This window comes from Stenella coeruleoalba (genome assembly GCF_951394435.1).
Source record: "Stenella coeruleoalba genome assembly, chromosome: 3".
Taxonomy (NCBI): domain Eukaryota; kingdom Metazoa; phylum Chordata; class Mammalia; order Artiodactyla; family Delphinidae; genus Stenella; species Stenella coeruleoalba.
Genome location: NC_137148.1, coordinates 150,289,125 through 150,313,973, shown reverse-complemented (window position 1 = coordinate 150,313,973; position 24,849 = coordinate 150,289,125). Strand labels below are relative to the sequence as shown.

General features: G+C 51.3%; 1 protein-coding gene across 2 annotated transcripts; it reads right to left on the bottom strand.

Moving 5' to 3' along the window:
* Window positions 1–1,229: 1,229 nt before the first annotated feature.
* HRH2 (histamine receptor H2) lies at window positions 1,230–21,646 on the bottom strand (the record flags this gene model as incomplete). Of its 2 annotated transcripts, none has more annotated exons than XM_079917910.1 (2): window positions 1,230–1,422; window positions 20,571–21,646. In XM_079917910.1, 2 exons carry the CDS (start codon window positions 21,644–21,646, stop codon window positions 1,230–1,232), a joined length of 1,269 nt encoding a protein of 422 aa, XP_079774036.1. The 2 variants fall into 2 exon arrangements, with proteins under 2 accessions (XP_079774036.1, XP_079774037.1); XM_079917911.1 differs by lacking the exon at window positions 1,230–1,422 and adding an exon at window positions 19,437–19,473.
* Between the last annotated feature and the right edge of the window lie 3,203 nt (window positions 21,647–24,849).

Below are 24,849 nucleotides of genomic sequence, written 5' to 3'. Positions count from 1 at the left end.
GTGGGCTGAAAGAGGGACTGAAAAGGCAGGGGTGGATGGGGAAGGGGGACCACAACAGGGGTTCTTGGAACCAAGGGAAGAGTGGGCTCAGGGAGGGGCAGCGGTCAGCGAGGAGAGCCCAGCAACACCCTCATCTCTCTGGGGCTGCCACCTCCTTCACCTCTTTGGGTGTCTTCAACAACCCTGAAAATAGGAAAGGAGAGCGTAGCCCCTAGGACAGAGGAGAAAAGAGCTGCTCCAAGGTGTCCGCCGCCACACCTACGGTCCCGCATCCAGCAGAGGGTGCAGCGGGGCCAACTTCCCCACCCCTGCCTGTCATGTCCTCACCACCCCACCTCTCCCTGTCCCTCCCTGTGGCCCCTCACACTTGCCCCAGCAAGCCTGTTCCATGCCACTCCTTGTTGATAGAAAGCACCAGAGAGGGTCAGAACTGCAGCATGAAGGGACCCCCCCAGGCTCCGGGTCTGAGCCTCGCTAGCAGGAGGGTCTGCTGAGTCAAGGAAATATCGTGGCCTCTCCTGAGAGGCAGTGTAGTGTTGTGTCAAGAGCATGGGCTTCTACCCATCCTCCCATTTGTCTGTTCGTCTGTTTGTTCCTTCCTTCCTTTAGCAACTATTCTCAAGTGCCTCCTATGTGCCAGGCACACTTTCTAGCTGAGTGGCCCCTTACTTCTCTGAGCCTCATTTTGCATTCCTGTAAAGACAGGTCGACCATCCCTGCCACATGTAACGAGGATGACGTGAGCTCAGGCGGGTGACGTACTCGGCACACAGTAGGTGTTCATTAAAGGCTAATGACCTTCCTTTCCCTTCCCTTCCCTCCCTTCATCCCGCAGAACCCACGAGGGAGTGAGAGGCCAATATTTCGTGGCAACAACCCTCTGCCGTGCTCAGAGGGCAGGCGTGTGTCGGCACATACGCCTCTGTGTACGCACCTGTGTGCACATCCCCGAAAATCCCACCGTCTCTGCCCGTGACTCAGGGCCAGCACCAACCTGAGCCTTGAACCCATGGGATTCAGCAGACCCAGACCCAGGGGAGTCTGAGCACAGAGCAGTCTGCTCCATCCTAGGCCAGAGGACCCCAGCACCCACCATGTGCTCTGGGAGTCCCCAGACTCAGGCTAGGGTGTGTCCTCGGTGGTTGGGGGTTGGCTGCTGGGTCCTTAGTGGCTCCAGGAGTCAAATTTTGGTGACCAGAAGCAGGATGTTCAGCGTTCTGGGGCTGGGTCTAGACAGCCTCGGAGGGCAGCATCCTCACCGATTCCTGGGCCAGTGTCCTTAGCAGCTCCTCAGACAGTGGCTCTCCCGGCTGCTCCTCCAAGGGGCCTCCCACGTGTCTCTGGAGGAACCTAAGCGCCCACAGGCTCTTGCAGCAGCTCAGAAGATTGCTGGAGCACAGGGTGCAGGACATCGCTGGCTTCCTGGGGAGACACAAGCATAGGTTAGGGCTGAGGTGACCACTGAGCAAGGCCAGTTGGGCCAGACCTTGCCTCTGGCCTTTGCTTCTTCTAAGCCGGGAGCTGGGAATGGTGGGGTGGTATGGGGCAGGGAACCTCCCACGTGAAACAGGGACTTGTTCCCTCAACCCACAATGGGGAGCATTCAGGAGACTTGCTTTCAAACCCCAAATCAGCTTCTAACATGCTGTGTACCCTTGGTCAAGTTACTTAACCTCTCTGAACCTTAAGTGAAGGTAAAAATAACCACCTTTCCAATTCTTGAAAGGATTAAGTGTTACAAAATATGTTTAAAAGTATCCCACACATTGCCTGGCTCATGGTAGGAGCCCAGTGAATGTTTGCTATTTCTGTGTCTGAATAAAATGATTCCTGAACACCTACATCATGTTTTGCATGAGTTGGGGGAAGGCTGGGAGAAGAAGACACAAAGATTTATTCAGCCTTGCATTAAAATCAGTTGTGAATGTGTCTGTCTCTCCATTAGAATGTGTGGTCCCTGAAGGCAAGGCGCTTGCCTTTCAAACCCCTACTAAGTGGCTGCCGGCACATAGTAGGTCCTCAGTTATGTCCATTGAGTCAAGCTGATTGAAGGTCACTGAACGTAAGTTAGCCAAACACTTGGGAGGAAAGTTTTTAACAAAGTATTTGACATACATTTTCAGAAAGATGAAGACTTCCCCCATATCTGGGTATACAAAATTCCTTTGGCCTGTTGCCTGCTAAGATGTGGACAGCTGACCTGCTTTTTCCTTCCGATACTTTCAGTGAGTAAGAATTCCTTCATCGTTTTTATTTCAAGCCTTCTGAGGTCGAGAGAAAAAGCCTCAGTGTGGAGGGCCTGTGTTTTTAGTACTCAACACGCAGGTGTCCCTTTATAACCCGGAGTGGGGGCAGGCTCAGAGCTTTAATCAGGCAATGGGATCTGGCCAAACTTGGGTGGCATTGTTTTGTGTCATTGTTTCTATGATCACAAGTACTTTCTGTTTTCCACAAGTGATACTGCATTTCCATTTATGGTGATGATATAAAGTCTTATAAATATATTTCAGTGAAAACAGTCAGGTGGTGTAGAGACTTAAGTGTAAATTATGCAGTTGGGAGAGGACTATGGGCTGCACAGGGAAGGGGATTTGCAAGCAACTGTGGTTTGAGGAGTGTCCTTGCAAGTCCTGGCCCACCCTGTCTCATGCTTGGCCCCAGTGCAGGAGAAGCTAAGCATTGCTTGGTGTCCCTAGACGCTTTGCCTGGGGTCTCTGCAGCTCCAGGGCAGGACAAAATCTGGCTTGAGCTCTGTCTAAGGCAATGGCTGCTACTTCGTTTCTTGCTTCCCTGCCTTGGCTGGAGCAGTAGTTTTCTTCATCCAGTTTCAGGCTGGAAGCTAGCCCTTGCTTGGTCCTGACGCTCACTGCGGGTCCTCCGGATGTCCCGTGAAACTCGTGCCTGGCCTCAGCTCTAGCCCTCATCTGTTAAGGTATTCTGGCCCCCAGAGGAATCAAACTCACTCTCTTCCACATGGAGAGAGAGCAAAGCATCGTGCTTCCCCTTAGAGTCCATCGGAGGGGAGTATAGATCTGGATCCCTGCTTTTGTAAAGGCTTTGTGAACAAGGACACAGCCAACACCCACAGCCAACACCCCAGCTTCCCTGGATGCATGGTATGTTCTGGCTTAGCCAGTACTGGAGGCCTCGCATGGCCCAAGCTCTCTCATGGGTTTGGCCAGCCCCACCGTCCCCAGAACACCTGCCCTCACCTGGACCTCCAGGTCACACCCCTGCACTTCAGAGGCTCCGGTTCTTCTCCGTGCCAGCAGTGTACATATTTGACCAAGTAGGCAGGTATCTACCTTTGGATTAACATTCCAGATGGAGCCTGAAGTGTGATAAGGTGACTTTCACGTAGATTAGATTGAAATGATCCAAGACAATCTAGCTCTAGGCTAGGAAATTACCTCCCTTCTAAAAGGCTGTAAAATCATTTAAAATAATATTATTATGTAAGTATCGCATGTTCATAGTAAAAAATTCAGAACATAGAGACTAACAAAAAGAAGAAAATAAGCATCTCAAATAACTCCACTACTCAGACATATCTTTTTGCTACGTGGAGATTGTGTCAAAAAATATTTTTAAGTGAAATACATCAAAGAGGCTATATAAAAAACACCTGTGTGTGGCTTAAAATATTAAAGAATATTAAAGTGAATACAAGTGTAACCACCTCTCAGGTTAAGAAATAGAATTTACCAGCCCCTGATTTGTTTCAGCAAATATGTATGTACCCCTGAATAATATACTGTGTTGTTCTGCCAGGATCTTACTTTTATAGAAATGGAATCATGTTTTAGGATTCTTTTCTGCAGCTTCCTTTTTTTAGTTGTTGTTCAACATTATACTTCTGAGATTAAACTCTGTCAGTGCGTGAACCTGTAGTTCATTTTCACAGCCATAAAGTATTCCATTATGGGAAGATACTCCAATTTATTTATCCATTCACCTGCTGGTGGACATCTGGGTTGTTTCTCATTTTTATCTTCTCCCTTCTCATACTTGTTTTTGAATCTACACTCTACTGGCCTCATCAAATAAACAGGAGACTTTCCCTTTTTCTCTTCTCTGAAGAGTTTGAGCAGAACTGGAACGATCTTTTCCTTGAGTGTTTGGTAGAACTCCTTAGCAAAACCAAGTACTACTGGTGTTTCATTCACTTTCTTTATTTTATTTTATTTTTTTTTTTGCGGTACACGGGCCTCTCACTGTTGTGGCCTCTCCCGTTGCGGAGCACAGCCTCCGGACGCGCAGGCTCAGCGGCCATGGCTCACGGGCCCAGCCGCTCCACGGCATGTGGGATCTTCCCGGACCGGGTCACGAACCCGTGTCCCCTGCATCGGCAGGCAGAGTCTCAAGCACTGCGCCACCAGGGAAGCCCACTTTCTTTATTTTTTAATGTTTATAGGACCATTCGGGTTTTCTATTTCTTCCCAAGTCAGTTTTGGTAAGTTCTGTTGCTAGGAATTCGTGCACTGTATCTGAATTTTCCCTTGTTTGGGGCATAAAATTGACCACAATGTTCTTATCATCTTTCTTAATCGCTGCAAAATCTATAATAATATCTCCCTTTTAGTCTTAATATTGTTTGCTTATGATGTTAATGATTAATTTCTCTTTGTGGTTTTGTCAATGTTACTTTGTCAGTTTTACTTTTTGCAGCTGGTTTATTTGGTACATACAAGTTTAGAATTCTTATCCTTCTAGTGAATTGAATCTTTTTTCAAAAGATGGTCTTTATCTTTAGTAATACTTTTTGCTTACAGTTCACTTTGTCTGATATTAATATAGCTACTCAGATTTCTTTTGGTTAGTTTTGCCTAGTATATCTTATTTTTCCTTCCTTATGCTTTCAACTTTTTTGTTTCCTTAAGTCTATCTCTTGTAAAAGTATTTGTCTGGGTTTAAAAAAAATCAAATCTGGCAATCTCCATTCTTTTTAATTGGCCCAGGTTATTCCATTTACATGTCCTGTGATTACTGATATATTTTGACTAATTTCTTCAATGTGATTTTGTGTTCTACATTTGTCCCATCTTTTCTAAAATTTCCTGTCTTTTTTTTTTTTTGCTTTGTTTTAAACTGCCTTTTTTCTCCTTCTCTTTCCTCCTTACCGTATGGAATTTCCATCCTCTTATTAAATTTGTTTACCATGCACATTTAACTTAATAATGTCTAGTGGTGTGGAGCCCTTCCCCCTTTACTTAGCTTGCCATCCATGCCAAATGTAAGTTGGGATGAGACACTAAGCTGGAGCCCCACACTGTGTAGACTTTATTACATCACACACATCTAGAGATACTTGTACGTTTAATATTCCTGGACTCCCTTATGGCCCATCTTTGCCCTGAGCTCTGACACTTGAGGCTCGGAGGTGTAACTGGGGTTCTAGGAGAGCACATAATAGGTTGTCTGCCAAGTGCTTATGGTAAACATCTTATTTTTACCTTCCCATCATCAATTCCCCTTCTCTTGGTAATAACACCTTGATTCTTCTTTGGAATCCAAACTTCCCTACTCTTTGCCCATGTGGGTGAGGTGAGATTTACCTTATTCATTGCATTGGCTCCAGGTCTGGGTACAGAGGTAAAGACAGGACCCCATCCAGCCAATGAAACTTAAGCCTAAAACTTTCTGTTGGAACGGGAGGAAAGGGAAATATTTTCCATTGGGGCTACTAAGATGGTAAAATGTAAGCTTGGAGCTCCTGGTGGCCCCATGGGGAGACTCTAACTGAAAATGAAGGCAACACAGGGTGAAACTGAGTTGAAAGCTGGAGAAAGACAAAGTTGTGATGACATTTGAGCTCCTGAATCCAACTTGAAGCTACTCTTGATTTCTTCAGTTCTATAAGCTAATTCCCTACCTCCACCAATCCCAGCCTCTTTTAACTGGGTTTCTGCAACTGACAGTTAATAGTGTCCTAGTAGCATTCTCAAATAAATGTTCTTTGAATATCTTTTCACATGAGGGTGCTATAATATGTTCAGCCACCAGGGGTCAGGACCCAGTTTCAGTGAGAAGCCTTGCTCAGTCTCGCTCTGAACCTCGGTTTCCTCATCTGTGAAATATGTTAATAATATCAAGCTCACAGGACTATTGTAAGGACTACAGATAATGACTGTCAGTGACCTTTTCCATTACCATCTACGGCTTATAGTACAAATTATCACACAGAACCACCGCATGCGCACATTGCTCTGTCTTGTACTTGCACCTATACACATGTCATCCCCATTGCTTGCAATTCCTTTACCTTCTTTGCTGTGCACTTTGAAGTGTTTCAAGGTTCTGTTCAGGCATCACCTCCTCTGGGAAGCTGTCTCTGAGGTTTCCCAGGATTACTGATTCCCTCCTGGCTCCTACAGCCCCTCTGCTGAGACACTTACCTCCTTGGGTTAACCATCAATTTACCTATCTCCCAGACTAAAGGCAGGTGTTGGATCTTTCGTCATCTACCCCACTGTCCAAGTTTATAGGAGGTGCTCAATCGTGTGTGTGAACTAATGAATGAAAAAGCCAGCCAATCTCATTTTCGATAGTGATTCTCCCATTTTCTGACTTCCCAAGTTCACAGATCAGCAGAAGCAAAAGCACTTCCCTGGGCTGTGGGGCAGCCCTTACCCCACTCTGTGTGGTGTCTCATGCTGGCTTTATTTCTGTATCTACCTTCCCACTCCTACCAGCCCAGAAGAGCACTGTGAGCCAGGACCTTGGGACAGACAGTGAGGCATGGTGACCATTTCAGCAAATACCTGCTGAGCACCAGCCCTGCGTTGGGAGGATTGGGACAAAATGTGAGATTTAGAAGCAGGAGTCATGCATTCAGTTTGAGGCTTCCTCACTCCCCTGCTGTCGGATCTCAGACAACTCCACCTCCCTGTCGAAGCCCATCTCCTCGTCTGTAAAATGAGCATAATCCCAGGGGAAGTGCTGTAGAAGCCAGGAGAAGTGATGGGAGAAGAGAAAGGTTTAGAAATTCCAGAAGATTCTCCCTTTCTCCCTCCTCTTTTGTTTCCCAAGACAGGTACAGCCATTAGCTGATTTTCCCTGAGGGTCACCAAGAACTGGCCCTTGAGGGACTGCGTGTTGTAGGCTGGGCTGCTCCCTGAACCCAGACCCTTGCTTATCCTGCACCCAAGCATCTGGGGGAACTGCCACAACCAGAAGGGTAGTTTCACGTATATCTTGGGAACTGGGTCAGTGCAAAGTCCCCTCTCCTTTTTGAGGAAAGGGAAGTGGGAGAGCTTAGAAAGGGGAAATGGCCCTCTAGTGCCCTGGGAGCCAGCCACAGCCCACCAAGTGTCTGTTCCCTTGTCTTACGCTTTTGCCAAAATCAGGGGTGACCCTCTTCTCCAGGCAGACCTAATTTCTCGTTGTCCTAAAATAAGCTATGAGGTGGAAATTTCAGGATGCCAAGTTACCCAGAGCCCACTCATATGAGTGTTATCTTCAAATAACTTTGTTTTCTACCACAAACCAGTACTTCCCAGTATTTGGCTGAAATGACCGAACTTCAGCCCTCTGCTCACGAAAGAAATGATTTTTTTCAGGGCCTTCTCATACTTTTCCGGAAGTAAACACAGAGGGTTTGCCTGTGTCAGCGTCTGCTTTGAAGGGTGGAGGGCCAGGGCAGGATGATGGGCGCCCAGGGCCAAGTCCATAGGTGGAGCTCTCTTTCTGTCCTTCAAGCTGGGCAAAGGCTTCCTGCAGGAGTTTTGCAAAAACAGTGTTCATTTTCATGACAGATAAGGTGGGAGAAGCATGCACCCACCACTGGGAGAGCCAAGGCCTCAGGGCATGGGTCTGGCCCTCAATCAATAGTCACGTTGAGTGCTTACTGTGTGTTTGGGGTACCTTGGGGGGCCCCACCACCCACTTCTTTACAGTTGAGGGAACTGGCTCTTCGTGGGATTAAGTGACCTGCCTGACCAAGGTCACACCAGTGCGTGGAGGAACAGGGCTCTGTGCCACGTCTGCTAGGTCCAAAGCCTATGCTCTGAGCCCTAAGAGCAGCCAAATGACAGCCACCATACACTGAGCTCCTGCTGCACGCCAGGCCTGGTTCTGGGCGTTTTGTAAATATTAGCTCGACCTCAAGGGCTAGGTACTATTAGTCCCCCTATTTGATGGAGGAGGAAACTAAGGCACAGAGAGGTTAGGAAACTTGCCCGAGGACACACAGCCGGTGAGGAGTGTTGGGCCTTGTTATAGCACGCTGGGCTTGCTGCTTGAAGGAGAAGTGAAGGCGTGGCGCGGCCTACTTCCACTCAACCCTTCCTTTGCCTCCGTGTCACCCACTTTTTGCTGACGAATGAGACGGCAGAATAATAAAATGTTGAGAGTGATCATGGGTCAGGCACTTAACGTTGAACTCTCACAATATCCACGTGATACGTATGATAGAGTTACGATATTCTTATCTCCAACAGATGAGGAAGTCTGAGCCCAAAGAACTTTAGTTCACTTGCACAGCAAATAAGTGGTGGAGAACTGAAAGAGCCCAGCTTGGTCCACCTGCAAAGCTGGAGATTCCCTGCCCCCACCTCCCCTCCCCGTCCAGTGCAGGTGGACTCTGGGCCATGCTCAGATCTCCCCAGTCCCAAGGGACATCTTGTGTTTACCCTGCCCGGCTGCTTCAACCCTAAGTAACATCTATTTGAGACTGGCTGGCTTGCCCAATCCTCTCCCTGAAACTCTGGAAAGTTTTTTAAAACCGAAGGAAACCCCCAAAACCCTGCCCACTCACACCAGTGGGTGCTCATGGAAAAAGAACCCACAGTGCCCAAGGCAACTCTCAAAGTCATGTCCTCTCACTCACTCCATCCCACCCGTCTGAGGCAGGCGAAAGGTCACGCCCATTTCATAGATGGGAAATTGAGGCTCAGAGAGGCTGCCATTTGCCCAAGGTCATCCAGGTGGGTCGGGCGCTGCATCCTGGGCTCAGCTCCTGGCATCACTATGCCAGTTCTTTTGACTGAAGACTTATTTGCTCTGTAGTCTCTGAACGGCTCAGGCCCTGGACGTGGGCTCACCTCTCTGATGGTTCCTCCTTAGCCCCTTCTTCTCCCTCTTCCCTGCCCCTCTGTCCATCCTTAAATGCCAGAGACCCCTTCTCCTTGCCAGCTATACCTCTGCCCTAGTCAGTCCCCCTCACAACCCTTCTAGGACCCTCCCCCTGAGTGGTGTCCAGTAAGTAATGCCTTCAGAGGTGGCTGGTGGGCCCCCGTACAGCCAGTCTAGAAAACAATTAAGCAAAGTGTAACAAAAGGCCTCAAATATCCCTCTCCTTTCACCAGTAATTCTGGTTCCAGAAATTCAGTTTCTGGGGAAATAATCTGAAAGAAACAGAATGTTCTCTGCATGGAGATGTTCATCACAGGACTGCTTATAAGAGCAAAAATAACGCCGAGACAAGGGCAAAATACAACAACAGGGGAGCATTTTAGTCAGTCTCGAGGCTCCTCATGGAGCCCCATGCCTGCCAGTGAGCTGCTGTGGACGACACTGTTCTCGGGCCTGTATATCTATTCTCTAGTAACATCCCCACTTACAGATGAAGAAATGGAGGCAGGAGAGGTAACGTGCCCAAGGGCAATCAGGCAGTCTGACTCTCCCAGGCTCAACCATTCCCAGGGCAGTGGTGGTTACTAGTCACCATCACCGGCTAGTTAGGTGTTGAACGTGGGCCAGTGTGTCAGGTGTGTGGTGTGTCGCTGGCGGGATAGAAGAGGATACTAATTTGAGATGTAGTGGGCTTGTCCCCATTGCCAGTGCCACACACACACACGCCCCGCCATTCAGGCAGTGACTCGGAACAGAAGCAGAAACAACGGTGAGAGAGTTCAAGGGCATTTGACTTTCAGGAGCCTGTGAGAGCAGTTCCCCACCACCCAGAGAGGAAGCTGGGGCAGGAGGATGAGTTAGCTGCTAGAGTGGGCCCCGCCCCCAGCCTCTCCTTTGGGGGTCAGAATGCTCATTGGAGGTGAGGTGAGGGTCTGAAAGTAGAGGGGCTTGTGTCCTACTTCCTAGGACAAGGGGGGTGGGCCTGCAGACATGGCCATGAGGAGGCTTCACGGAGCTCTGTACCCCAGGTCCTCTGCTCTCACATGGGGCACAAGAGGCCCCTAAAATCTCCCAGACCTACAGTGAGCCCTAGCTTGTGGCTGGGCCTTGGGGCCTGCCTGCTGGGCGATTCCTGGGGGCCTGTAGCAGAGGCCGAGGTCCTTGGGAGGGTGTGGCTCTTCCTCAGCAATCCAGGTAAGGCCAGGAGCAGGCCAGCTGTGTCCCCAGGGCCCAGGCATGGCATGGGCACCATGGATGGAGAAGGAAGCCATGGGGGCCAGACAGCCTCCGGGAACTTAGCTTGCCCTGGAGGGAAGGAGGGGGCAGTGGAGAGACTCTTGGATTGACTGGGTTCAACTTCCAAAGTCACCGTGTTTACAGCTGGAAGTGCCTGAGAGCCCCTGACCTGGAAAATGTACGTTTCTCCACCATCCATGAAGTGGTGGCCTGTGGGCATCCGCAGCAGAATGAAGCAAAGACTCTCACACCTGAGCGGACTCCGCACTCTGCTCTAAGCTTCCCTCCCAAGCCAAGCATTAACGCCCTTGGTCCTTTTCCCAGCCCTGGGAGGGAGGGGCTGGGATGATCAGTTCTACTTTTCAGATGGGGACAAAGTTTCAGAAAAGGAAGTACCTGCCCATCAGTCGCCTTCCCATCGTCTGTGAGTCCCCGGTCCCTCTCTCCCCTCCCCGTCCCTCCTTTCCTCCCCCACTTCCAGCCTCCTCTGCCTAGGACGGCACCTCTAACCTCTGCCCTTCAGCTTAGGAAACTCCCGCTTGTCCCTCAGGAGTCAGCTGAGCCATCACCCCTTCCAGGAGGCTTTGCCCGATTCCTGGGCCACCCCGGGGCCCTCGTGGTTCCCATACCTGCCAGGTCCCAGCACTTATCCCACATGTTTGTACCCTAACAGCTCATCTCATAGATCCATTAGTCACCCCCTTTACCGCCCCCACACACACACCCTACGGGGAAGGGGCACTAAAGAATGACTGAGTGAATGAATCAGAGAGACTCGGCAGCCCCTAACGCAGAGACCTGCTTAGGATCTCCACACGTGGATCCTCTTGTTGCCATGATATCAGGACCACATCTCTCATGAGCGACAGAAAGGGAGTACAGAGCGTGGCTTCAGGGCTTGTGTGAGATGGCAACAGGAATGGAGTTTCTCTTTGACTGTCAGCGTTCCATTTCAATGATGATGAAGTATTTATAAATATTCTGTGTTTCCCAAGTCAGTGTGGAAAAGGGAAGTTCCCTCCAATCCTCTGGGTGCTGGGGAATGCCCTGCTGCCGACCCAGAGCGTCTGACCCTGGGTGACATTGGCATGTGCTCAGTCCTGGAATGAGGAAGGCCTGAGTCTCGTCCACCTGCCCGTGAGTCCCAAAGCCTGTGGCCCTCCCTGCAAGCTGCAGCCTTCTGCACGATCAGATGTGGACAAGCAGAGCCACATGCCACTTTTGGGAACTGGGACAAACTCCCCTGCCCCCCACCTCCCTGCCCAGAGATGGGCAGGGAGGGAATAGTCCTCACTTCTCAAGGGAGCCTCAGGCTGGGAGAAGAAGACACAAAGATTTATTCAGCCTTGCATTAAAAGGACAACCTAGGGCTTCCCTGGTGGCGCAGTGGTTGAGAATCTGCCTGCCAATGCAGGGGACACGGGTTCGAGCCCTGACCCAGGCAGATCCCACATGCCGCGGAGCAACTAAGCCCGTGCGCCACAACTACCGAAGCCCGCGCGCCGTGCTCCACAATAAGAGAAGCCACTGCGATGAGAAGCCCGCGCACCGCAACGAAGATCCAAGGAGGCCAAAAATAAAAATAAATAAAATAAATTTATTTTTTTTAAAAAAAGGACACCCTAAAATACCCATTGGGTCTCAGGCACACCCTGTCCCCGTCCCCTGACACTACCTCAAACAGCTGCTGTAGGTTTAATGAACACAGCATCACCCTAAAACAGAGAGCCCTGTGACTTACTGCTGTTTCTTTAAGAGCAGTGTCATCTGCTGGAAGCCTTAGCTCTCTTTGACAGATGAGGAAACTGGGGCTCAGAGAGGGATGTGATCTTCTAAAGGCCGTACAGCCTGTCAGTGGCAGAGGCAGTGAGAAACCCCAGTCCCCTGTCTGCCAGGCTGGGTCTCTCTAGGAGCTCTGTCCTGTACCCAGTCTGCATCCCTACCTGCCTGTGACCCCTGCACTCAAAGCTCAGGTTGCGACAAGGTATGTTTTACTGAATTTGCCTGCATACTCAGGGTGATTCATTAGTATGAGAAACAGGTTCCCCCTCGCCCTCGCCAGAAGATTTTTGACACAAACACAGTTGGGGCTTTGGCATAACTTCTCTCTCTTGTTAAGCATTTATGTATAATTAGTGTTGGAATGGTCCCCTGAGTTGGATCTAAGCCCCCCATTTTCAGAGGAGGGACACGAGGCTCAGGGTCAGGGTCCAAACTGAGCAATTCAGTGGTACAGCTGAGACACAAGTCCACAGAGCCTGCCACGGACTTTTCAGCTGCTCCTTTACAGAGGGGCCACAGGACGGAAGGAAGGAAGGGAGGAAGGAAGGAAGGAAGGAAGGAAGGAAGGAAGAGAGGGAGGGAAGGAGGGAGGGAGGCAGGAAGAAATAAAGGGAAAAGAAAGGAAGAAAGAAAAATTACCCCTTACAAGCATCTACCCTGTGTTGGGAGCTTTGCACAAATCGGTGCTAAGGCTCATCACAGTCCTCACAGGGAGGTATTTCTATCCCTATTTTGCAGATGAGCAGGCTGAGGCTCAGAGAGGGCAAGCCACCTGCCTAAAGTCAAGGAGCCAGCAAGTGCTGGGGCTGGAATTGGCACCCTTTCCTTTCCCCTACACCAGCGGTTGGCAGACGATAGCCTGTGGGCCAAACTCAGCCCACCACCTATTTTGTTGAAATGGTTGAAAAAAAAGGTGCATAGAAGAATAACATTTTGTGACTGGTGAAAATGATATGGAACTCCAATTTGGGTGCCCATAAATAAAGTTTTATTGGAAGGCAGCCACCCCCATTCACTTAAGTATCGTCTGGGGCTGCTTTTGCGCCGTACCACCAGGGTTGAGTGGTGGTGATGGAGAACATAGGCGCCGCAAAGCTAACTTATTTACTATGTGGCCCTTTGCAGAAGAGGCTCGCAGAGCCCCGCCCTCCACCCTGCTGTCTCCCAAGGGTCTGGAAGGTCTGCAGGGCCTCCCTGTAGTTGCGCAGGTTGTTCTCTGCACAAGAGCATGGGGGCTGAAATCCAGACCTCTTTCTGCTTGCCAAGCTGTGTGGCCTGGGGCTGGGTCCCCTGCAGAAAGGACTTTCTCTTAATTTGTTCACCTAGAGTGTTCACCTTTTTCTCATGGGTACAAAGCTACTAGCAGCGCCCCCGAAGGCATGGTTCCCCTTCCCTCCCCTTCACAGCCCCTGGAAAGGCAGCTCCATAGCAGTCCTGTCAGATCTTCGGCACAAGGACCCAGCAGGGAAGGTGGGGAAAGGGCTGGGGCAGGGGTCTGTGCAAAGCCAGGGAGGGAGGGAGGCTGGCGGGGCACTGGCGGGGCCTCCAGCTCTCTTCAAAGGCACAATCACCAGGGAGGTAAAGGAGGGGTTCTCTACCTTTCGAGTGACTCCTGGGGGGGCCACGATTTATTCTCCTTGACTTTTGAGGTTGTAAAAGGCTTCCCACCTCCTCTCCCTCTGCTCTTCCCATGATTTCCTCTCCAGGGCTGGGAAGGGGGTCTCACTCCCCAAACTCTCTGGAGAGACAGAAGATGAAAAGGGTTAATACCTTGTTGCATCCCGCTGTTCTGCCCGCAGCTGTGTAGAAGTGCAGGCCCCGCAGGCCTGAGAACGGCCTTTCCGAGCCCACCCAGGCGGGAGGTAGGAACGTAGGCCACCTGTGGGTCCAGGATGCAGCCTCCCGGCCCCCTCCCCAAGGGCCTACCAACTGCCAAGAGCTGCCATAAAGCCCAAGCCCTCGGTGAAGGAGAAACGGGACCATGGACACAGAAGGGAATGGGGGAAGGGAGGGAAAGAAAACACAAAACAGAACGGAAAAAGGAAAGGAAGGAAGAACAGACAGAAAAGAAAGAAAGAACCTCAACAGCATTATGCTAAATGAAACAACCAGGCAAGAAAGCACACGGATTGGGGCTTCCCTGGTGGCGCAGTGGTTGAGAGTCCGCCTGCCGATGCAGGGGACACGGGTTCGTGCTCCGGTCCGGGAGGATCCCACATGCCGCCGAGCGGCTGGGCCCGTGAGCCATGGCCGCTGAGCCTGTGCGTCCGGAGCCTGTGCTCCGCAGCGGGAGAGGCCACAGCAGTGAGAGGTCCGCATACCAAAAAAAAAAAAAAGAAGCACACGGATTATCTGAAATGTCCAGAATAGGCACACCTATAGAGATAGAAAGTAGATTTGTGGTTGTCTGGGGAATGCAGGGATCGGGAGGTGGAGAGATGAAGGCTACAGGGTTTCTTTGGGGTGATGAAAATGTTCCAAAATTGACTCTGGTGATGGTTGCACAACTCTGTGAACAGACCAAAAACCGGTGAACGGTACACTTGAAATGAGTGAATCGTATAGCATGTGAAGTATATCTCAATAAAACTGTTATAGAAAAGAAAGATAGAAAATGACAGAAAAGAGACAAAATGTAAAGAAAGAAAAAGAGAAAGAGACGGATGGCAAAGAAGGAGAATTCATGTCTGTTCGGTCTGTTAAAGCACCTGCCACCGGCCAGGAACTGTGCTAAGTGCCTGTATCCCTGACTCCATTTTATTCTCACAATTCTGCAAAGTAGGTCTGATAATTATCATAGTTTTATAGGTAAGGAAACTTCAGCTCACACTGTCAATGACTTGTCTAACATTACCCAACCCCTAACTAGCGGGGGACCAGGGCTCATACCGGGCTCCCTAACTTCCACACGGAGGCAGGAAGACACCCCAGGAGACTTGTGGTGTGACCAAGCCAGGCAGAGCTGACAAAGCAGAGCCAGCAGGATGCCAGTGTGCAGGGGACAGCCAGGCCCCTTAGCTGGGGGTAGGGCGGGGGCTGGGGGTGGGGGTGGGGGAGAAGGGAGGGGGACCAGCTGCTCTGGGCGCCTCTGCAAAGAGTGCTCAGAAAGGCCCCTTAAGAGGTGCTGGAATCAATGTGCCAAAATGTTAAGACTATTTCAGGACCCAAATGATACAAATAAACAAGTCTGGGCTCTTGAAAGGGTAAATTATGCAAAACTTCCTTTCTGAGCAAAGCCCCCTCCTTCTTAAGAAGTGTGTGTACATCAGTCATGTAACCTTTTTACTGCTAAGGGAATTGCGGCCTCCTCTACCAGACCAGACTAGACTTTGAGCAGAAGATAAAGCCACTTCCACCCTTCCCCAGCCCCCAGACTCTGGCCAAATGGGGACATGGCGTGGAGACGCCATGGACCGCTTCCAGGTTGTCTGAAGTCTGGATTCCTACCCCAATTCCGGGATCCCTTCATCTTTCCTGGGAGGCAGGGTGAGGGGTGTGAGTCTTTCCACCCGCAGACCCTATGATTTACAGCGGCCGGTGGATCCCTCTGTGAGGCCCGCTGCTGACACCACTACTTGGCGGGAGGCCCACAGTGATGTCAAAGTTAGAAAAGGGAACCAGGAATTTCTGAGTTCCCACTGTGTTCCTGGAACTTGGCATTTCGAGACTTGGTTCCCTGATCTCTAAAACGACTGGTGGTACTAATCACTTCTCAGGGCTCTTGGGGACCTAGAATGAGATATTCATGCATTCATTCATTCACTTATTCATTCAACAAATATTACTGGGCGTCCTGTGCCAGGTACTGTGCTAGGTGTTAGACAGGGACCAACAGAGATGTGAGCCTGCCCTCAGGGAGCTTGCGGTCTTGGGGAGCAGACACAGAACAGAGAGGCTGTCCCAAGACGGGTAAGAAGACTGCCTTGGGCTGAGAGGAGGGTGCGTGGGATGGGACTAAGCGTGGCCTGGGGACAGGACCGAGGGGCCCAGAGGAGGAGTTAGGGCAGCGGAAAGCGTCGGTCAGGGCAGGGCCTTGTTGGTCAGGATGAGAGCTCTGTATCATAGTCCAAGAGCACCAGAAGGGCAGAGCAGAGGCCCATTCCCAGCTGGACGAAATGCTGTCTCACTGGCAGCAGAAGGAGGGCGGGCCCTGGCAATGCTGGCAAGAGGCCTGTGAGGGGAGAGAGCTGGCAGTCGGGGGGCACCTGTGGCTCCTGGCCTCCCTTTGTGCCTCTTCTTCCTGAGCTCAAACTCCAGCCCCTGGGAGGGTGACAGCCGCAAGCACAGGGCCTCTGCAGAGAGGAGGAAGTACCAGCCTGCCCCCCCCCCCCCAACCCCGGAGAGAGACAGCTGGTGCCCAGGAGTCTTATCTCCCTGCCTGGGGAGATAACGCAGGGCAAGGGAGTGTATGGGGAAAGACCCAAGAGCCCTGGGCAGGGGTCCAGAGGTACAGGGTCTACTCCCTGCCCCAACCCCAGCTTGCTCTGGGCCTCAGGTCACTTGCCTTCCTGGGCCTTAGTTTCCCCATCTGCTGTCTATGGAAGTAGCACTCAGAGCCTGGGCTAAATTCATGTCCATTCAGCACTTCCTCGCGGAAAGAGCCTGGCTTTGGGGTCAGACGGGCTTGGGCTGGAATCCTAGCTCTGCCACGGACGGATGAGGCTGTGTGGCCCGACGTCAGCTACTTTGCTCCCAGAAGACTGCTGCTGGCTGGGGGCCCACGTTTTGAGAACCTCTGGGAAGAGGGCCTCTGCATGGCTCACTGCTACACCCCCAACAGTGCTGGCATGTGGCAAATTCTCGGTGAGTGCTTGCGAATGAATGAACTCTCAGTGGTTTGTTTCGGTGGGGGCAGAAGGGGCTGGAGGGTGGGTGTGGGCCTGGGGATGGTGTCGGGAGGTGGTCAGGGGCCAAATCATGAAGGGTCTCCAGTGCTAAGCTGGGGAGCTGGGACTTGTGGTAGCTGAACGTGGACCCCAGACGTCTACATCCTCATCGCTGGAACCTGAGAAAGTCATCTTATATGGCAAAAAGGACTTTGCAGATGTGATTAAGTTAAGGACTTTGGGATGGGGAGGTCATCCGGGATTATCCCAGTGGGCCCTAAATGGAATCACAAGTGCCCTTATTAAAAGAAGGAGGCAGAGGGAGATTTGGCTACCGAAGAGGGGAAGGCGATGTGACAATGGAGGCGAGAGGTCAGCGTGATGTGAGCAAGGGGCCATAAGCCAAGGAGGGCGGGTGGCCCCCAGAAGCCAGAAAAGGCAAGGAGATGGATTCTCCTCTGAAGCCTCCAGAAGGAACCAGCCCTACCAACATCTTGATCTCCTAAACTGTAAGAAAAGAAATCTGTCTCGCTTCCAGTCACCAAGTTCGCCATCATTTGTTACAGCAGCCCCACCTCGGAAACGAATGCAGGCCTGTATTCAGTAGAAGCAGTGGGGGTTACTGAGCAGGGTCAGTGGAGCAGAAGGGGTGAGGTTGGGGAGCTGGGATCAGAGAAGGGTAGAGGTGACGAGGGGCAGGGTAAGGGTGGACAATGGGATCAGGAAGGGGCAGACAGAGCATCCTGCTGGGGAGATGACTGCTGGCTGGCCTCAGGGCAGGGAGGACCAGACAGCTCAGCCACTGTCTCTTGGAGTCTCCCCTTGCGCGACTGTGCCGCCTCCCCGCCCAAATCCCCTGCAACCTCCGCCATCACCAACCAAGGGCAGACACCTGGCCCCTTGGCAGGGATAAGGGCTCTCTGTCAGGCCAATGCTGGGTTTTGTTTCCAGACGGGAAGCAGGAAGGACACACTATTGGTCATCAGGGAAGCTGGAAGCCAACCTTATGGAGGGCCACCCAAGTCCCCAGTCGCCCTGGCAGCCTCTACTGGAAAATCAAACTCGGGCTGTTCCTGGCTTCCTGGATCCCCATGCCCCCAACCATAGTATAAGGCCCTTCAGCTGGTTCCCCAGCCTTCTCTGCCGGACCCCTCTGCTCCGCGGCTGCTGTGTGTGACCCAGGCAGGCACGGCCTCTCAGCTGGCCTTGGTGGCCAGGGTGGCTGTGATGATCAGAAGAGGAGGTGGACGCTCCCTGCCCCAGCGTGCCACCCTGGAGGAACGGGTCTTTCCCCTCCACATTGGAGGCTCAGCTCAGAGGTCTGCTCCTGGGGATGGGCTCTTTGGGCCAGGTGCTGCCTCCTCTGGCTGCCCTGCACACTGGGTGTCAAGCCTGGGCACGTGCTGCTCTGAACCGTGGCCAGTCTGTTCCTCAGCCAGACAGGCGGTGGCATGAGATGGGGGCTGGCTTTATTTCCCTTTGTGCCCTGGCACCTGGCACAGGGGTGGGGATGAGATGCTGCCACAGAAAGATTAATACATAGAAATAGTGGCAAACCTAAAACTGGTACCTAGTGGGTGTTCAGTGAGGCCTGGCCATTGCTGGTGAGTGCCTGCTGCGTGGCTCCCTAAGGATCGGGGGTAGAGGCAGCCTATTAACCCGGGTCCCACAGGTAAGAGCAGTGGGAAGTGGGATGGCAACCAGAATGAACAGTGTCAACAGCCTTCTCTAGAGTCCACACCCCGTGCTTTGTCCTTTGTTTGTTTTGTGAACTAAATTTGCTTTGTACCAGAGTCTGCTTCCTGAATGAGGCAGTGTGGGAGGACAGGGTCATCTTATCTATCAAGGCCAGACGTGGAAGCCTTCCCGTCTGCATTTTGGAGAGATGCCTTTAGGTGGCTTGGAGGATGGATTTGAGAGGGAGAGTCTAGAGGCAGGGAGGCCTGGAGGAGGCTGGTTGCAGGAGCAATGAAGCTTGCTGCATAAGGATAGCAGTGGACGGGTGGAGGGCCCGGGACCAAAGTCTATGGCGGGACCCTCCACACCTGGTTCCTACAAGGACCAGAGGGACACAAGGCCGAGGGGTCCGGTTGGGCAGTTTCATCCCCACAATGCTCCACAGGGACCAGCACCCAGAGGGTGTGAGTGTGCAGAGTCCATGCAAGCTTTTCTCAAGTCTGATGCTCAAAGGTCGAGAGAGGACAAGTATCCTACCGGGGGTCATAGAGCCTGTTGGTGCCCCTTAGCACATGTGTGCTTCAGGTGGCTCTGGGCAGGCTGCTTGAGGACAGACCCCACATTCTACAAGATGAGGAAACTGAGGCCCAAGAGGGGCAGAGACTTGCTCAAGCCACAGAGCTGAGACCGAGGCTGTACAGTTGACTAGCCATACCTGTCCATCAAAACAGATGCCACAATGTCACTTCTACATCCCTGGCGCTCAGCACTGTTCCTGGCATGTGATAGGAAGCTGACAAATGTTTGTGAATGAATGAATGAATGGATGGATGGATGAGTCGGTCACACAGACCAGCATTCTGGGGGGCAAAGGCATGGTCTGTGGGAAGACAAAGGAAAGCGACATTTATTGAGCATTTGTATGTGTCAGATGTTCTACCAGCATCCTTTCATTTATTCCTCTCGACAGCTAGATAGACCTTGCTCAGACCTATAAAACTTCTCTCCATGTGTGAGCTTCCTCAGGCCACTCAGGTCTTTGGTGAGGTACCCCTTAATACCTTGCATGGGTTTTGTCAGCAGTGAATTGATCTCAATGTCATTCTAATCCTGTTTATCTTTTCAGCCTGGGTACCTCTCGGGGGTGGAGTCCTGGGGCATCCTCTCTCTTGCATCTCCTGCATCCCAGACATCCAATGGTCTACAAGACTATGTTTTAACAGCCTCCTAGATTTTGCTCTGTTCTCTTCTCTCTCATGGACCAGTACCACATCCCCCCTTCACTGCTGTCCCCATCTCATTCTTCTGATCCATGTCTTAGGGGACAACCAGAGCCCTCTTTCCAAAGTAGAGAGATGCTTGGGTTATACCCATGCTTGCTTCTAATCCTTCCATCTTCCCCTGAGACCTACAGTACAATGTCCAAGCCTGGCTTTCAAGGCTTTGCCTTCCCACCTTGGCCAGTCCTCTTTCTCCTTCCACTTGAGCACCCCCAAAGTAAGAGCTGACGCATAAAAGGTGCTCAGTGACGGTGGGCTGAGTGGGGTCTCTGATTTAACCCCCAGGCAGCAGCATTATTCCATGGCCATTTGAGGGCCCTCCTGGCAGATTTAGGTGAACACTTATGACCATTAACTAAGTGGCTGAGTTGGACCTCAAACTTAGGACTCCTGATTTTAAGGACAAGGTAGCTAGAAAAAAGGTCCACCAGTTCTGAGTCAGGGGAGCTCTATCCAGATCCCAGCTGTGTGGCCCTGGCCAAGTTCTCTGCGATTTGACTTACTCCTTTTAAAAATGGAGGTAAAAAGTTCTACCTCAGCGGGTGTTTGGGAGGATGGAATAACACGAGGTTTGCCAAGTGCTCACGAAGAATTCCCAGCACATAACATCCAAAGCAGCGCCTCGGGAACAGCTGTTACCATGAGTGGGACCCCGTCCCTGTGCCCCGCCCCACACACAAGCTGCCGGGGCAGTTACCTGTCTGTGGCTCCCTGGGGGGCCGTGACCTCTGTCCCACTCCACACCTGGAGCCTCAGGGGCCTCTCTTCCTGCCACCTGGGTCCTTGGCTTGGAATCCTCGTCAGCTGAGAGCTGTTGGACTTCAGAGAAGTTCTGTGGGTGCCGTGGTCGGTGGGGCTGCAGCAGAAGAGCTGCTGGTATGCTGTGCGGAAGTCTCTATTCAGAGCAGCGTACAGGATGGGGTTCAGGGCTGAGTTGGCATAGCCCAGCCACAGAACCACGGCTTCGAAGGTCTCGTTGATGGCATTATCCCCTTTCAGCCCACGGTAAACAAAGACGGTGAAGTAGGGGAACCAGCAGATGATGAAGGCCCCCATCACGGCTGCCAGGGTCACTGTGGCTTTGTGTTCCCTGATGGTGGCTGCCCTCCAGGAGCCGACGTTATGGATCCTCTTGGCCTGATCCCACGCGATCTTGAAGATGCGGTAGTAGGTGATGCACATGACCAGCAGAGGCAGGTAGAAGGTGACCAGCCCGTCCACTAGGCCATACACCAAGTTGACCTGGACTTTGCACTTTGGGATGGTGTGATTGGCACTGCTGGTCTCAGTCCTGCTGTTCCACCCCAGGTGGATAGACAGGAAGGATAGGGTGATGGAGATGACCCAAATTAGGACCAGGGAGATGGTGACGCGGACAGGGGTGACCAGCATGGGGTAGCGCAGGGGATCTGTGACGGCGCAGTACCGGTCGAGGCTGATCATGAAGAGGTTGAGGATGGAGGCCGTGCAGAGCATGACATCTAGGCTGGTATAGATATTGCAGAAGACCTTGCCGAAGCTCCACCTGCAGGACAGCTGGTGGAAGGCAGAGAAGGGCAGCACCAGGAGGCCGAGGAGTAGGTCAGTGATGGCCAAGGACACGATGAAGCAGTTGGTCAGACTGCGGAGCCGGCGGTTCAAGCCCACCGCCAGGCAGACGACTACATTGCCGGCGATGGTGATGAGGATGAAGAGGGTGAGGACCACGCTGACGGTGATCTTCAACGCAGCAGGGTCCAGACAAAAGGAAGAGGTCGTGCCATTGGACGCCATCCTGGGACCCTATGACTCCTTCCCCTGCCTCCGGCCCCTGGCTGCTTCTCTTCCAGCTCCCCAAAGGGTCAATTATGTCCACCACTGGGCTCCAAGCTGCCCAACAGAGCCAAGAGAAGTGTACAAATGTGGAGAGGCTGCAATGACCGATCCAGTGCTGTTTTTCTAGAGGTAAGTAAAGCTGTCTCTTAGGAGGTGTTGGGCATGAGCATGAAGGAAGATGAGGGAAAGCTAGTCCTTGAAGCGAGGTTCCTGGTTCAAACCCCAGTCCTCAAATGACCCCGTGGCAGAGCCGGCTTCCTCCTGGGACTGAACAGATCTCCACTCTCCAGGTTTTGCATAGAGACTGACGCACTGGGGCATGAGTCTGGAGGTGGCTTTGGTTTTATTGGGGAGGCATTATGTGGAGACATGGCTGCAGCCTTCTCCATAGCGGGTGGCTGCTCCCATCCACATGACGGGGGTCTAGCACTGTTGCCTCTCCCTCTGGAGTCCACTGGAGAGCGTGAGCTAGAAATGCAAAGATTGAGTGTTGAGCATGTTGAAACCAGACCGAGAGTGTGACCTGATTCAAGACGAACCCTTCTAGACCTTGACCTCCCTTCTAGACGCCAGGAGGCATGGGACCAGTCCGGCACCACTCCTGAGAAGGGACAGAAGCAATCAAGATACATAGCGGGAGGAGGATGGGAGACAGGATGCAAGGGGCTGGACCACCAAGTCATCATGTGAGATACGGTTGGAGGGGCTAGGGTTGTTTATACTAGAGAAAGAAAGATCTAGACACAGACTCTAAGCTCCATGAAAACAGGGGCTGTATCTGCTTGTTCACTGCTAGTTCCCAGTACCTGGCCCCACCAGTAGGCATTAAGCCTATGATGAATAAATGATAAAATGAATGAAAAAATAAGCAAATGTAATACATTTACTCCGATAAAGCGCCGAAAACAGTGTTCCACACTCTCGTTTTACAAAATGTCACCGTACTCTAAATGCGGCGCCAAAAGACTTTTTCAGGAAAGGGCCAGGTGGCGAATATTTTCTGTTTGCATTCTTCAAGGTCTCTGCTGCAATTACTGAATTCTTGTTTAGTGTGAAAGCACCTCCACAGACAATGTGCAGATGAGTGATCATGGCTGTGCTCCAAGAAGACTTTACTATGGACACTGAAATCTGAATTTTACATCATTTTCACGTGTTGCAAAATATTCTTCTTCTTTGAATTTTTTTTCTCAAACTCTTTAAAACAATTTCCCAGCTAAAAATGTAAATGCTATTCTCAGATCATGGGCTGCACAGAACCAGGAAGAGGACCAGATCTAGCCTGCTGTCGTAGTCTGCCAACTGCAGCCCCTCTCCACACCCGCTCTTAACATCTCTCTAAACCTCACTTTCCAGGTCAGCTGGTACAGAGCTCACTCTAATGGCTGCATAACAGTCCCCAGGATGGCTGGCTGTGCTTTATTTATCATCACTCTATCACAGGTATTCCTGTTGTTTCTAGTTCCTTCCTTCCTCCTTCCTTCTTACCTCCTGTCTCACGGCAAACATCACTTCAACAGGACGGCTGCACGTGCAATACTTCTTGGTTAAATCTCAGATTAAAGTCCTTCCTACTGGTGATATTCTATGATTCCAATTGATGCAAAACAAGCTAAGGCCCTTATTGATTCCTGGACCCTTTATCTCAAGCTGATCCTGGTTTTCCAGAGAGCAGGCAATCTCCTGGGATCCGGGAGTGTGCAGAAAATCAGGCTGACAGCGGAACCCCTCTCAGAAACAAGCTCATTACCAGCTGACATAAATTAAGCCTCTCCTAGGTTCTTGCCTGGAGGGGTTTTGCAACCTGAATACGAGAGGCATCATTTAGTCATAACCACTGTGTTGGTGCAGGGATCACCAACTCCTGGTCACCTTCTGCCACTCTAGCAGGCTGGGCTAGAGTGGTGGTTCCTTTTTTCTTGGGGTTTCAAATAAGAACCACCCCTGTCATGTTTCTGTCTTGCAGCCTAACTCCCAGAAGTTTCCAGTGACCTTTGTGAAGGCAGGATCTTTTGCCAATCTGTGGGTAGAATGATGGCCCTAGAGGGTCAAGGCACCCCCAAGATCACTGTTACCATGATCACCGTCATTGTCACTATCACGGTTCATATAAAAAAACACTTTCTTGAACTTCCCTTTCAAATCTTAAAAGCAATGACATGCTTATTGCAGCAAACCAAGGGTCCTGAGGTATACAGGAAGGGCCAACTATTTGGGCCATCACATACCCAAGCCCTCACGCCAGGGAGGTGACCGTTGCTCACCATTTGGTGTGATGGAGACCATACATTCTTTCTCTGAGGCTCTGCAGGTACCAGACCCATGCAGGACACTGTTTTATACACACTGCACACATTACATTGCTACTTCTTTTCCTCATTTCTCTTAAAATTCCTATTATATAACGGACACCCCTCTGGATCACTTAGATCTAACTCATTCCTTTGGGAACCTAGGCTGTGGCAATACAAGCACCACCATGAGAAGAGCCGTGAAGAAGGACGTCTGCGTCAGCAGGTGTGCAAGTGGCAAAGAATGGGAGACAACCCGAGTGTCCATCAGCAGGGGAATGGTTCAACCAAGGATGGCACGTCTGTACTGTAGAAGAGTCCTGGGCAAGGTGATATCATACATATTAAGTGAAATATCATCTCATCCTCACAATAACCCCCAAGCGAGGGGAATCACTGTCTCTATTTAACAGTTGAAGAGAGCAAGGCTTGGAGAGGCCAAGTGACGTCTCACCCCATTAAGTGTCCAGAGAGCCTGGATTCAAACTCAGCTCACACCCTTCCAGCCTGCCCTCATGCCCGTTCTTGCACCCGACTTCAACTTGTCCTTCTAAGTGGACCTCACCAAACAGCCCTGTAATTGTCCCCCTAATTCTGCCGTTCAGGCAACCAGGACTTTGCCCAAATGCAGCACGTCTCTTCCCTCCTGCCTTTGCCTTTGCTGTCCTCTCACCTGGAGTCCCATTCTTCCCTGTCTTCAGTCAACTACTCCCTTTTCAAGGCCTGGCTCAAACACGTTTCCCCCCACCAACCCGCCCCAATCTGAAAGTACAGCATTCTTTTGAAACCTTTAGAAAGCTGAAATGGCGTAAAGCAAAGAAGAAGTTACCTTAGGACACATCTTGCCAACGGATGCACAAAATAAATCGA